At 41.2% G+C, this 16,241-nt stretch overlaps 2 protein-coding genes across 2 annotated transcripts in view; both read right to left on the reverse strand.

Annotated features, from left to right (window-relative positions):
- The window catches only part of col14a1a (collagen, type XIV, alpha 1a), a 594,115-nt gene that overhangs the window by 234,044 nt on the left and 343,830 nt on the right, over positions 1-16,241 (reverse strand). The gene's annotated exons all lie outside the window — the stretch shown is intronic.
- LOC310856167 (CCN family member 3-like) lies at positions 11,916-14,999 on the reverse strand. Its single transcript, XM_083761414.1, has 5 exons — positions 14,722-14,999; positions 14,291-14,519; positions 13,756-14,010; positions 13,415-13,644; positions 11,916-12,895 (listed from the first exon to the last, which is right to left on the reverse strand). Exons 1-5 carry the CDS (start codon positions 14,776-14,778, stop codon positions 12,596-12,598), a joined length of 1,071 nt encoding a protein of 356 aa, XP_083617540.1. The 5' UTR covers positions 14,779-14,999; the 3' UTR covers positions 11,916-12,595.

Raw genomic sequence — 16,241 nt, forward strand, 5'->3', positions numbered from 1 at the left:
TGTTATCCACCGGCAACAATATTGGTAAGTTGCCTGTATTTAATACCACACGAAAGGGTATGTGGTCAGTGGTAGCCAAATCATACACAATTTCCATTGCTTCAATAGAGTCATGGGCATCCATTGTACAGAGGCAGTGATCCAGCCAGGAAGTGCTGTGCCAAGCCTCGCTTATATACTTGTATAACTATTTGCTGGTAACAGTATCTTACTAGATAAAATCAAACCACTGTCTGAACAGAAGTCTATTAAATGATTGCCAAATATAGATTTTGCATCAGTTACATCAGCATTCAGGTCACCGACCACGTAGATGGAGGTGGAAGGATTATCCTGAATAAAAGACATAATGAATGCCATTCTACCGAGATACTCATCCTCATTTTGATTGCACTCATACGGAGTGTAGACATTCACAATAATCAGCTTTTTACCATTACAGCACAGCTCTATCCCAACAGCCCAGTCCACTCCCAATATGACATTAACCAACTGGTCATATTTTTTATTCCACAGAGTTGCAACTCCCCCTGGGATCCTCCCTCGAACCACTTTAGAACACAGATCGGTGGTGGATTCCCCCGCCCCGTGAAAGTCCTTATGGATAGAGTTTAGACCTTCCAAGTCTTGTTTAGCCAGAAATGTACTGTACGCACCTGATCTTGTGTAAGCTACAGAGTCACGTGTATCCATTTCAATGTGTGATGGTCGGTGATAATTACTTTGTATTATATTGTGGAGTAGGAAACTGCGAGACAGGAGACCTTAGCTGCGTCGAGGTAGTTTAATAATGTTTCCAAATGTAAAATATTACAGTCACTGTGTTGTTGGTAATAAACTACAAAAACTAGTATAACCCGGAAACTGTCTCAAAATTAGCATCAAACTCATCTCTTTTAATACACTGCAAATCTGTCCTAAACAGTACTTCCAAATATGCAGGGGAGGTGCAAAGCAGTAAGCACTGATGAAAGCCGGTGTGGACTATGCAACAGAAGACACATGCAGCAGTGCAGACAGCATGGCGCATGTCCCATATGCCCATGCCTCCCAATGTAGCCCAGGATAGCTATCAGCATCCTTTCCATCAGTGGTGGCTTTTCCTAAATATTAACATCTGAGATTGCTATGTACTTCAAAAGATGACCATCTTGGCTATGGGGAAGAAGATTATGTGTTTGATCAACACCAGTGAATTACCTTTATAGGTTTGATCAAGACCAGTCAATTACCTTCATAGGCTCTCAACACCTGAGAGCCTATATGAAACTGAGGGTTCTCATGTGGCCTTTTCAGTCTGCTGTGGTAGAGTCAAGATAGACTAAAGATTAAAATAGGACATCTGGATGAGATATTTTGTCCATTCACACCATAATGCAGTTCCTCATAATTTGTTCTGAAAGATACTGTAACCCGTGACTCTCATAACAGGAATTGTGACTTAATTCTGAATTCCCAATTTATAGTAATTTAAGACCCACTTCCTCATAGTTTCATTAAACAAAACGTAAGTTTGAACTCCATTTTTGAGCTCATAGAAAACATGGCAAAGTGTCATAAGTTGACAGTTGACAATGATGATGCCAACATTGAAGATACTAAAGTTGAAACGAGGGACAAAGTTGACATCAGTAGTCAGGTAGGTGAAACTGTACACCAACTAAAACAGATTACTGCAGCGTGCGTTTTTTTCCCCTCAGATCTCCAAAGGGCCGTTCACTTCAAGCATTATAACGATACCTATAATTTCAGCAACAGGCTGTGGGTAGCTCCCACTATAAATAATCTGCATGCCAAAAGATTATGTAGGTCTACTGAATCCTGCCCCAAATGACCTGCAATTGCGGATCACCACCACGAGATGTCAGTAAACTCTCATATTTCAGTCTGCATCAAAGCCATGTACAAGTACAGTAGACATAGGCTACCATTGGTATGTCTACTCTACATAATTTCTCCATTGTCTTTATCATCATAGTTGTGATGTGGCAGAGTCCACTCTGCCATCTACTTGAGATAAAACAATATCTTTATTGTTACATTTAATTTTGGTGTGAACGGCCCATACTTCCATAATACTGTTGCATATTTATTATTGCTGCTTGCCATTTCATTTTTTTAAACAAGAACTATCTTAGCAGTGTTATGTTACGTTATTATGTGTGAAGTTGTCCAAATATCTGAAGGCATGATAGGCTACTGATGATAATGTGTCATTCAGGTTGTAGGTCTACTCGGGTCCAGAAATGTTGCAGTGTGTCTGGGGATACTATAATCCTTTCTCCTACTGCTGTGATGTGCCTGCAAGTGAACTGTGAGTATTGAACACTTAAACCTTTGGTCTGGACAAACCGAAAACGTTCATAAACTTCTATAGAGTGAAACACCAACATTGATTAAAAAAATGTGCAACATACTTATAGGAAGAATTTTATTGAACGTTTAGTTTTTATTACTGTAGTTCCCTTTTGCAGACGGTAGACTTACAGGCCGGTCTTTATGATTCTGAGATGCAACATGTGACGGAACACAAAACGGAAACCTTACTGAAGACAATATCCAACCAGACCAGTTATGCCAACCTGACGGAACAGTTCAACACCATGTACAAGACCTGTTGCAAAAGGTGCAGGTTGACAGATTGCATATTAAAGCCACAGGTAAGAGAATACTTTATGCAACCATATTAAGATACTATATTGCCTCTGTTGTCTACAACATGAAAAAGTGCCCTTCTGGGCACAGGTCTCCACCAGGTTATCCACAGATCCGTGCAGTTAGAGGTAAAAACACTTTTCGGCCAGTTATAGCGCCACCTTGAGGCTGAGTTGAAATTGTTCATGTGGCATTTTGTCCTCGGCCTAGTGGGAATGTGGGTGCACAATTTCACGGAAATCACGCGATGTGTTCATGATTTGCAGCATTTTGTTTGAAACTGAGCACTCCTGTGAACTTTGGAAGCCAATCTTAACCAATCAGGATGGAGTCTGAGAAATCTGAAAGACCCGTTTGGTTGAATGGCTCTAGAGAGACTGTGTACCAATTTGCGTGATGTTTGGATAAAATCTGTAGGTGTGCTGTGCAAAAACTTGTTTTGCACAAAGCGGCCTCCTGGTGGCGCTATAACAGGCCGTTCTGGAAATTATGGGGCAGAGGTTCATCGTTGGCATCCAGGGAGTGTGTGTGCAAAATTTGGCATCGACCGGGTTAACGGTGGCCGAGATTAGCTGCTCACGGACACACACACACACGGACACACACACACACACACAGACGGACACACGGACGGACGGAGTGCAAAACATACTCTCCCCACATGCCTTCGGCCTGGTGGAGACAATAATACGTCATCATAATGTCTTTACTTTTCTTTAAGTTTTAATTCATTTCTATTTGGCATTTATAGGGAAACACAAATTAAATGCACAATTATTATTTCTAGAAATGTGCCCCAGTGGATGGAAGACATTTGGCTGCAGTAGTCAGACCTCTAAATGCACTTTGTGACAAGCTCACAAAAGGCAATGGACAGACGGTACCATATGGCTCCCCAAAAGTCGTTTCTATGTTTAACTGTAGGCCTATGTATGCTGGAGGTAAACATAAAGTACAAGGGAACTGCGTCAGAGCATTTTAACACATTTGTGAGACTGTGTGAACTGAGAAAAGGGGTTATGTAGCCTACTGCTAATGGTGGTGCATGGGCAAATACACAAAAATATGTTCCTGTTGTCAAAAAGTTTTTTTTAATTCAAGTCACTTTACAAAATAGGCCTACATATGATGAATGATACTGTGGAAAAATAATCATATTAAAATGTCTTTGTTATAACTTCTGAAGAATAAATAAATAATCACAGGGAGATAAAAATAAATAAATCTGTTCCGTTCACCTCCACCATCTGTTCTCTTTGCAAACGATTGCAAACGAGTTGGATTCGCCCCTTAGTGGTCTGTTTGAAATGAATCCCAAATAATTGATAGAAGAGATTTTTCAATGGATTCTGTTGGGTATGCTAAATAACATCTATAAATGCTCCATGTCTCTATACGGCTGTAATCCAACTCAAGAATCCGAGTCAGTCGGACCCACGGTTCAAAAGGCCTCTGCCCAGGCTCTGGACAGGCCCCTGCCCAGGGTTCATATATGGAGCTGGCCTGTTCTGACATCACAACACTCCATATTTGGGCATGCCTGACACAGAACTCCATATATGAATAAAGGGGCACAGAGAGACAGATACAGAAATCTCCATATATGGGCATAAAAGGGACACAGACAGATGGGTGGAATGGGTAAGCCTATACTCTGACATGGGTACAACAGGTATAGCCATGGGGCATAGATCCTCAGAAGTTAGATTTCGATACTTTTTAGTATGTTATTTAGCATACCCAATATAGTAACAGAATCCATTGACATGACATTTTTTATCTATCAATTGTTTGGGGTTTCAAACCATGTAATATTGGATTCATTGCAAACAGACCACTAGAGGGCGAGCCTGACTCGTTTGCGATGGTTTTGAAGACCTTATGCCCATACCGTACGTACACCATGCCAAAAATCTAAAACTTCACCAAGTGCACAATCTTCATGATTTCCTCCCAGCTATCGTGCCTATAAGTAGGCCTATAAACCATAACCTGCTTATCAAAATGTGATTGATGAAAGCACCAAATGTACTACAGTGTTTAGACTTTGAATTGGGTTTATTCAGAACCTGTGAAGTCATTTTCTTATACCATAATATTAAATTATTAACATTTTAACAAATAACACAATCTTTTCAAGGGCAAATACATTCCAGTGTGATTAATGACGCAGTTTGTCAATTTGTGAGGAATCTGAGGATGCATTCAAAAGTCATCATATAGACCAAATGTCAAGAACTTACACCGAGGAACTGACATTCTGGTGTGAAAAGGTTAATAAGAGGGGAAACTGCCAGAGCCATCCTGTCCAGATTTAGCTGTAAGGTGTGAGAGATTGTTTTGGTTGTCTTCCAAGCACAAATGTTTTGTTTCCGGCACCGCCCTAGTGGTTAGTCCACTTATACTTGCAGGTCTTACTGTCCTTTCTCATAAACGGACATCTTCTTGAATGTATGTGTTTTCTGTACAACCTGTTCTATTTGAGGACATCCGTGCATCGTGTCCCACCACCAGTTTCCATGCTCACTATGGTATCCAGCTCCCACTATAATTGAACGTTTCCAATTCCTATCCACACATACTGTCTCTGCCACCGTCACCCTGAGAGCAATGACAGATTATGGTTTGCACACCGTATCAGACACCAAACATAGCTTATCTACGAGCTATATGCTATGTGCTATACCTTGTGAACATGTAAATCTGCTATTTCCAGTGATCTACACTGGCATGCAATGAAGTAAATCAGGCTTAAGATATCTTGTTGTGGACACAGGACACTCACCTCTTCCTTGCACCTATACAGTTTGTGGTCTTGAACAAACATTTCCATTGTGGAGATATACAGTAGCAGCCAGTAACCACCAGCCACCTATTTCAAGACCATCCAATACATAGCATGAAATGAACTCCCAGGGAAATCCAACAATCTCTTTACACAATCCCTGCAGCAACATCTGTTGGCCAATGCTTTAAAAGCTGACATACTGTATCTGCTGTGTGTCTCGCAAATGTAGTGGGTCAGCAATTCAACAACTAAAGAGTTTAATATTTTCCACCAAAGCATTCTTCAACTGACCAGCAGCAGGCATGTTATTGTAGGAGGACATCCAGGCCAGCAGTTGAAGTCAGAGCAAACAGCCACCAGACAGTCCCTTCCAGATGACACAATGTTTTTCAGATCGATTTTTCTGATCATACCACTCTCATACAGTGTTCTCTGGAATCTGTCGAACAGCACCTGATGACCTCATACGAAGTGGAAACGTTATTGTACCGATCCATTAATCGCAATAGATGTTGGATACTCAAAATTACATTATTTTAAACTGAGCCTATTACATCACAGGCTGGCAAATGAATACTGAGATCCACATTGAAGCCATGGCCCATTGGCCACATGATTCGTTTTTTACATTTTAACATAACTCAAGGTCAGAGGTTTCCACCACCAACAACCTTCAGTCAAACAAGTATTCAGGCATTTGACTGCCTTCATCGCAGTGCTAAGAGAGGGACAGGTGTTATTGGAAAGCATAACGGAGAACGGCTAGGACCCAAACCCAGACATGGTTGGCAAACAAAGTGGAGCTATGAAGTCTGACATTCTTCAGCTTCCACTGACAAACTGTTTGAGCAGCACTGAATCAAGTCCTTGGCAGTGTCACCTAACCTAACACTCCCTGGAATCACAGTTCAATCAGGAAAAACCTTTTCACATTTCATTTATTTATCTCTATATGTCTTCCTCCCTTTCTCTCCACTGGAAGAGGTTGCACACAAACTTTCTAACGGCACAAACAATTGTCACAGGGTCTGGATACAGCACTGCAGTTCTGTCAAAAGACCAGGTTGATATCAAACCGGAACATGCATCAGAATATTATTCCCACCAGAGCAATGATTTGTTTTATGTAACAGTGTTGTAACAGCGCTGGGACTAAGTTATTGTCAAAGTTTAGAATAATAGGAATGCCAACAATTATCATCCCACTTCAAAACACTAGCATTTATAAAGACATTATAACCCAAACATTGAGTTTCACTATTTTCAGCCATGCTCAATACCCCGTAATCTTCCAGCTCAATACATGCAACTACCCTCTCGGTCCCAACGTTACCCAACATCTTGGCTTGGAGTTCCACCATCATCTGAAAATTAGATTTGTAATTCCTACAGCATAAATAAACAGGACAAGAAGGCATCAAAGAGAACATGGTGCTCAAACAGAGCTGTTTGAGATATGGCCAAATGTTGCTGCAACTGGTCCATCTTACAGTAAATGTAGCCGGCAGTCAATTATGAATAAAGCTGTCAGTCAGGTGTATCTCTCACTCTCTCAAAAAAAGAAAAGAATAGTAGTAGAAAGTATAATATTTACCTCTGAGATGTACAAATAAAGTACAATTTCTACAAGTTTTGAGTAAATGTACTAGTTACCTTCCACCATAGGTTTCCTCCAGCCAGTCATGTATGCCTTTCTCTCATGAACTCAATGGTTCACTTCACCCTTCTCAGGTAACAGTTATTACTGTTACCCACATTTGCTGTCTGTGTTGGGAAAAGTGATACAGAGAAAAAACACATTGTTAAGTTTAGGAGTTTCTGTTTATATGATACTGACCTTTTTATCCAGGGGGCCACTTAACATCACTGCCAATCCATACACAGTAACTCACATACCATCTGGTTAGGTGAGACCTTAATGTCATTATTTCTTTATCAGTAACAGTAACCCATTCATCCAGTGCAGGCTTCTGAGTGATGAGCTGAAGTGTGAACTATATATGTAAGGAACAACAATGATCCCAGACCAGGGAATATGCAGGGGTTTCTTCTGTTAACTCCCAAGTAGGATCCAGGAAGAGGAATGTCAAAAGGTCACCGTTCCAGGAACCTTGGGAATCTGTCTGTCTACCCGCCAATGCCCCCTCACAGTAAATTGCAACTCTCACCTTAATTCAGTCGTGTGCAACCAGAACTGTGAAAGTCTCTCCAGCATTCCATCATGTTTTCAACATGATTCCAGTGGAGCAGCTCTGCTATTAGCTCAAAATTGTGTTTAGTCCATTGCACAATGTTATCGTTTGCCGAAAAGAGCAGGTCATGCTAACAAACAGGTCACAAACAGGTCACACTTTCGTTTGAAATGTACCCATTCTGCATACTGTGAAAAATATCTATCAATCAATCACATTGTTACCAAGATCCAAGATTCTGCCTTTGTATTGTTGCATTTTATATACAGTACAAGTACATACAGTATACTAGAGTAAATTTGTTTTTCTGAATGGTGGGAAGCTCTCATCCACTGAGGCACTGAGCTGCTGTCTGCACGAGTCTCGACCAATGTGATCCTACAGTATGCCGGATGGGTCATGAGTCATGACTCATGAGGGGGATGTCTGCAGTGTGACTACAAAGCCACGGCTGAAAAGCTTCTGTGGGTGAGTTAAGAGAATTGTGAGCGGCCCAGGCGGTGGCGTAACCGTCTGGGCACCCGACTGTTAATCCAGTCGCAGTGTGCCGCGGGTTCGACTCCCGAGCCCGACACGGCCTTTACTGCATGTCTTCCCCCATCTCTCTCCCGTTTCCTGTCAGCCTACTGTCTGTCCCTCCAAAAAACAAACAATAAAAGGCGTAAGCCGCAAAAAAAAATCTTAAAAAAAAAAAAAAGAGAATTGTGAGCTGCCTACATCATCCCATGTTTACGCAACATATATCTTTCTGCCTGGTCCTTACTGTCCAAAGGTCCAGGTGGCTGGGGAGTTCTGTGAGACGTGGGTGTGTCACACACTTATATTCCAGTGCGCTGGGGGGCTTCACCATGGCAGGTGAGTAGAGAGTAAACCCACTGTACTGTACACACAAATGCAGAGGAATAAATGCATACATTCATACATACCTTCACACACAACAGATTAGCACCACATATACACACTCAAAGACATGAGCGTACACTCACACTCCTCTCTGACGTTAGTCTCACTCTTGTGCGAGACTAAGAGATGGCCTACTTCATTCTGACCACATGATCTGAGAACGAATGATGGGCAGGAGCTCGAGGAGAGAAGTGAAAACACATTCTTGTCTTAAATATGAAATAACAATAGATTTAAATATGTGGTTTAGTTCCTTGTCTCAACACACGTAGCTGACATGGATTAGTTCTGTGGTAAGTTGTTAACTTGGGGCCCTTGAATATTCATCACCTTCCTGCCACAACCCCTGGCCCTGTCCCAGAGCCAATGCCATCTGACAAAGGTCAGACCTACACTACAAACTATGGTAATTTATTTCTACTGCTCTGTGGAAACAGTGGACTGTAGTGGTGTGGCTGGTCAAATAAAAAGATCTAGATTTGAAGTCCCTTTGATATATATTTTTGTATCACATATCTACTCTTTTTTTGCCATGGCTTATAAGAGGGTGATCGGTGATCTAGACTAGGGTGATGTTTATGCTGAATTGGTCTGCTGCTGTATCAGCCCAAGTGATTCAGCAGCTGATCAGTCAGTGCAAACCAATCTGACCAATATGAGCAAGTGACTCAGCTGCTAAAGGAATTACTCACCATGTCAAACACGGATGAAACTTAGCTGGCAAACACAGTTTCATAGAGTCCTTCTTTTCACCCAACTCCAGTCCTTCCCAATACTGTCGGGATATCCTTGCAGGACAACCATTTTATTTCTTCTATTGCAGTGTTGTTGATCAAATGCTATTTGCTATTTTCACATTGTCTTTGTGTATAGAGGGTGTGCGCATGCATGCTTAAAGTGAATGGCACATCGAGTAGCAAATCGAGTGGCAAAGCTACAGGCAGAGTGAGTTTAACATTGTTTAACGTTGTTTAATGCAATCAGATAGGACTTTTCTGTTTGGATGCATGGGCTGTCAAGGCCAGAAAGTAGGTTTTTGCTACTCAGTAGGCGTTCCTGCATAACTTCCGGGTTTGATGATGAGGTCATGTCACACGCATACCCTCTATAAATGAGACTATTGGCCTGTGTGTCTGCAGTATTTAGAAGTTTACACCTGATTGGTGTTCATGGTTGTTCAACTTGTGTACAGTGAGAGAGTGTTGTGGAAAGACCAAGACAAGGAGTTAATTGATTTTTATCGTCCCTGTACATTGACTGAGGCGAGTGGAGAGCATCCAACTCAGTGGTTTTGATATTGAGGTTTGAATGGTTTTCATAAATGTTTTGGCTTTCCATTTGCAAACCAACCAATTTTACTGACTTTGGGTTTAGTGACTATTTGGTAACCAGGCCAAATGAACCCTCTTTTCAGACAACAAAGATGGAAGAATATTATATTTTTTCAGCCTACCTCACATTGGGACTTCAACTTCAGAAACTTAACATTGTCCTTAGCTTCAGATATCTGCTCACTCACTATGGATGACAGCAAATTCGAGATATACATACCAATTTGTTTATACAGCAAACAGTGTATTCTTGGAGGGACCACCAACTGCATTTTGGTCTGTTGACCCATTCACAAGTCCTGTCATTAAACAAAGTCTCAACCTCCAAAGGTGAAAGATCACTCTCTTGACTTAGTGGCAGTTTTTACAGTTGCCTGAAACCTCATCTATGACCCCAATCTAAAAGGTACTCTTTCTCTGTTCCTGTTTTATTTCTTTTTTAAGTCTACCATGGCAAAAGCTATTTTGGTTATAAAAACACACTTATATAAATACCACTATAAAATGTGGGCAATGTTTTAACACCCCAAGTAAATAATGTACTTGCAGTAGATCAATATTAGCCTACTGTATTTGCTTTTGTAGGCTATATATATATTTTGTTTTAATATATTACAACCCTCATACAGTATTGTTAGATAACACTTAACATACACCGACGTGAAACCTATATAACACCACTGTGCTATGAGCTCTCACTCACTATAGTTTGACAGAGTGTTGGACACTGATCAATCATATACACAAGACACGCAGCTTTGGTTTACACTGTGACAAAAATATATATATTGTCTTTAAACCCAGATTGGTTAAGGCTTGCTCTGTCAATATTGGTCATTGGCTCATTTTAAAATAGGCTAGGAGTGGCTTAAGGTCAGCATGTGTAAAAGCATTGAGGTGAACATTTTACAAATGTGAAACAGCTGTAGTAAAGTAAAGAACATAGTTTGGAACTAGCACACACACACAAACACACACACACACACACACACACACACACACACACACACACACACACACACAGTCACACACACACACACACACACACACACACACACACACACACACACACACGTACATACACACGCACGCACGCACGCGCGCACGCACGCGCACGCGCGCGCACACACACACACACACACACACACACACACACACACACACACACACACACACACACACACACACACACACACACACACACACCAGTTCATTACTGCACAAAGGCAATAAGGCTCAACAACCTTAGCATGTCACTGTTACTTATTTGTATTTAGAGTAACTGGAATACATCTGTTGGTGGCAGGTTTGTTCCGCAGATGGGAGACAGACAAAAGGTCAAAAAGGTCGGTTTTCAAGCCATAATTTTAGCAAAGGTTTGACCAAAGTTAATTTAATAATTTATCTTTCATAAGTATCGCTATCTATAGCTAAGGTTAAAGTACAGGAAGACATAACACTTTTTGATAATAAAGAGAATACAAACTTTATACAAAAATACACATTTATTTCCAGATGTAGTTTGATCAACATTGTTCATATAATTTTAGGAAGGAACAGACGGGAAAATACAAATACAAAGGCATAAAAATGCATAATATTGCAATTTATTTACATAAACGATTGAAAACGTTGTGTATGTGATACACACTTATTTATACAAACGATACCGGTATTTTCATACCCTTTGTCTTTCTACACACTTGAAATATATACATTTGCTTGCTTGGAGTTGGAGGATATACACTTTAGGTCAAAGGTGCATTTCAGATAGTTGTGGAAACTACCACAAAGCCATGAGAATGGCCTTTCACCTTTGTGGATCAAGCCCTTATTTGATGGTAGAGCTTGGGAGAGGGACAAAGTCAATTTGGTTATTTAAAAAAAAAAGTGTTCTGTTGTTGAAATGTTTGAATGGTGGTGACCCCAAAACATACCATAACTGATTCAGTCCTCTCATTCTCCATTTCGCCAAAAAATACAATATTCTGAAATCAGTCTGAAACGGCAACCAAAGTTGCATTAACATAATTAAACACTTAATAAAAACTGTAATGAAATGGGGTGCCCAGGGTTAAAGTGGTTAACATACAAATGTACTCCCAATTTATGTTAAATGAATACTTAAATTGATCCAATGCTAAAGTTGAGGTTAACTCTTCCAAAGTGATTCCAAAGGCAGGTATGCCGAATAGAATACAGTCTGCTAAGTATGTTTGTAGCCCAAGAACAGGTTTTACTGTTAGAGTTAGTGATCTATATTATATTGCACACAAGGTGTCCAACTTAACAACATACATACATACTGTATGTACAAATGTGACCAAGAAACCTTTACTAAGACCTATAGCCAATTTGACTTTTATATATACTGGCATATTTTCTTTGTAGTCTTCAGATGTCAAAGCGTCAATATAAATCTATTCATACATTCAAGTGCTTAGATTCTATTTCACCATGTCAACGCTATGGTGCACACAGGAAGCTACACAATGAACACCCTCTCCAGGAGAGGAACACATGCAGACCTATCTCATTTTCAACTATCATGACCTCCAGAGAGGTGACTGACTGACTGGTTTCTACAAGTATTATTCTACAAGAAGCGTTGAATGTTCTGTATATTTTTCACCTAAAAACAGCAGGTGAAACTCTCATTTGAGCCACAACCCAGACTATCATCTATCATTAACCATTTACTGTGTTCCTGAGTATGGAATGTGACCCTATAACCTCATGCCACTGTATCCCAGGTCTGAGGGTTGCCAGATGGCATTGTCTCTGGGGCAGTGGCTGTGGCAGGCACAGCTCTGGATCACCATGACAGGCCTCCTGCTTGTTTTGCGATTGGCACACCGGAACTCCAGCAGGACAGTCTTGGTGCTGTGGGGGGTGCAGCAGCGGCCATCGGTACATGAGCCACAATAGCGAGGCTTGTAGAGCTGGACACTGGTACAGTTCTTATAGGAGACATGGACAGCCTTGGTGCTCCTCAACATCCTCTGACACTTACTGCCTCTCTGGAGCTAGACGGATGAGACAGAAAGTTGACAGAAGTGAAAGGTATATGCAAATAAAGTTCACTTGTTGACATCCTTCTGGATTGGGTTGAACATGCATGCTAATGTCTTTCATGAAGAACTTTTGCTGCATTAACTGTGCAAGGTTTTGAATATTCTAGGAACTTAAAATCAATACAAGACAGGAGGGCGGGATGGAGATTATATAGATTTTATATAGATCCCTTACCCCTTATCCCTAAACTTATTTGCCATTTTTTACTATTTTAAAACATTTTAAAATAGTACAAATAGCCGATCTAGAAGCTAACAACGTGTCGATGTAGATTGGCTAGTTGAACTATTTTTAAATGTTTTAAAATAATAAAAAATGGCAAATAAGGGGGTGGCGCAAGATGGAGCCCTATACAACACAATACCAGCACAATACAGCCAGTACATTACTATGAAAACCTACGCAATAAAATCATCAGTGTGTATTTAGTGGATCTCTAAGTGTACACAACTGTAGGGTAATTTTGTTACCTTAGGGCCAATCGGTGTCAGCTGCATGTGGTCCTGCTGGTCGTCACAGGGTCTGACCATACATAACCGGCTTTGTTTCACCATCTCACACCGACGATTCTTATTGGTAACTCTGGTGGACACACCCATGCCACAGGTTCGAGAACAGGCGCTCCACTCTGTGGTCTGTTCAATGCAGTTCTGACTGGGGTCCCAGTTGTCGATACCCACTGTATCTTCCTGACGGAAGGCTGGAGGAATCACAGGGAGAGTATATACGTATGCAGTGCAGTGCAGTGTGTACGTGCATGCATGGGTGTGAATACTTTTGCCTCATCTACATATGTTTCCTTTCTACTCACCTGCCATGGCAAAGCCCCCAAGTGCACTGGCCTCAGCCTGTGGTTCACACAACCACTTCTCGCAACATTCCCCAGGCAGGTGGACCTTCCGTGGCAGTGGACAGTCAGGGCCAGGCAGCATCACATCCAAGTTGCAACGGGGCACACAGCCAATCTGCCCGTCCCGACATACACACTGGTACTTACAGCTGGGAAAGAACGTCTGACCACTCGGGTAGACGGAGCCGTCCAGAACACATGCATTTCCCTGGTGAGCTGGATGTGAGAGATCAGATAATATAATGTTGGTGAATTTAGGTTGACTGTTGATTTAGGTTGACAGTATGTGGAGGCATTACAGTGATGTCAAAATGACATAAACATCCTAGTGTAACTAAACTACTGTATGTCCATGCAAAACATAGACAAGCAGCAGGCAAAAACGCAGACTAGCTGGACATTACCTTAAGAGGGTACACACAAGCATGTTATGAGCAAGATAAGCAGTTACTTTGCCACGCAACCGGGGTCCAGATCGCTGTAATGGCTCACTCACCTACACAGACTCCCGTCCTCTTATGTACATCGGCTGTGTAGTTGCACTGCAGGCCTTTGCGTGTGTCACAGGGATTTGTTTCAGAGCAGACTTCGCCTTTCTGTCGGGCACAAACCAGGCAGCAGGGACAGTCGTCTAGGATAAGAGGCACCCCAGGGGCACACATGGGTGGTTCCTGAGGGCACTGGCACCTCAGAGGGCATGCTTGGGACCAGACTAGGGTAAGCATCTGGGGCAGAGAAAGTAACAAAGTATTTTAGTGTTGCAATATCATGGATCAGATTTTATAGTTTATATAATATATATATTCTTTCCTAGCATAATTCTTCTGGTCAGAATATATTATATTATATATATATTTTTTCAAACAGAATAAATACATTCATCAGCATTTGGAATTCTATATAATATATTATTCAACAAACAAATACCTGTGTTAAAATGTAGAAAGTAAACAAGACTCTCTCTGCTGGATTGAAAATCCTCATCTTGTCTTTTGGGTTAAGCCGAATCACAGAAACTTATAACTGATAGAAATAAGTCTTGTCTTGTCTTGTCTTGTCTTGTCTTGTCTTGTCTTGTCTTGTCTTGTCTTGTCTTGTCTTGTCTTGTCTCTTGTCGTTACTGAACTGTACTGTATCAAGTTGAGTTCTGTTCAATTCAGGTTGAAATGTTCCTCGTCTCTGGTGGTGGCGTTGCAGAAGGTAGTAATTCCTTTGTCATTCTGTGTGAAGACCTCGGAGAAGAGGCTCTTTTATAGCAGATATTTTCCACTGGCACCATGACGACAAACAGGATGGAATGTTGGAGAGATCACCCAGAGTTCTGGAATTCTGGCAGACGACTGGAGGAAGGCGAGAGTTGCAATTTACTGTGAGATCCTGAGCAGGGGGGTAGACACGGTCAGAAAGAAGGGGAGACGGCGAGAGAGAGAGAGAGAGAGAGAGAGAGAGAGAGAGAGAGAGAGAGAGAGAGAGAGAGAGAGAGAGAGAGAGAGAGAGAGAGAGTCTTATTCATCACAATTATTGCTAGTTGCATTGAGATGAGGGAGAATTGCTATCCCTACAAGTCACTCAGTGATTCTAAACAGACATTCATTATACATAGAGACAGGCCGGGAATTCATATACTGCTGTACTGTTACACATGACATGACCAGAAGATATGAGACCGAAACAACAGGATATGAACAAGGATGATCTAACAGATGCATCTCGTATCAATAATGAACATGCTGTAATTAGGACAACAACAAGCTTAAATGACAACTTTAGTTTTTTTCAACCAAGGTTCATGTTTTAGGGAAAGTAAAAGATGAGTGTTATTATATTTTTTTCATTTGCTGTTTTCTTTCGTTTTAGCAATTTTAGCTATTTTTGACAGGGGGGGCGAGGGCCAGATATAATTTCCTGGTGTCTAGTAGGACTATAGTAAATAATAAAAAAATTAATCGCTATAACATTGTGTAAAAAAGAAAAAAATCATATTTAGCCCCATGTTTGAATGCTCCCGCCCCCCAAAAATAGCTAAAATCGCTAAAACGAAAGAAAGCAGCAAATGAAAAAATAATTACACTAATCTTTTACTTTAATAATAACCTAAAACATGAACCTTGGTTGAAAAAAACTAAAACATATCAAGTACACTGTATACTGTAACGTCATTAATCATAATACATACCGTGTCGTGTACATGCATACACATGCACACATGCACGTGTGCACACACACACACGCACGCACACGTGACGCGCGCACGCACTCACGCACACACACACACACACACACACACACACACACACACACACACACACACACACACACACACCTGCACGGTCACACATTTCATCAGATCTAAGGGTCCCCAGACTCTGGACACTCTGCAGTGACCTGTTGACTACTCTTCCTGAACCCTACCTGGGAGGTTAAAGTGGAAAATCCTGATATTCCCT

The sequence above is a fragment of the Protomyctophum parallelum genome, assembly GCF_964188405.1.
Source record: "Protomyctophum parallelum genome assembly, chromosome: 3".
In the NCBI taxonomy this organism is placed as follows: domain Eukaryota; kingdom Metazoa; phylum Chordata; class Actinopteri; order Myctophiformes; family Myctophidae; genus Protomyctophum; species Protomyctophum parallelum.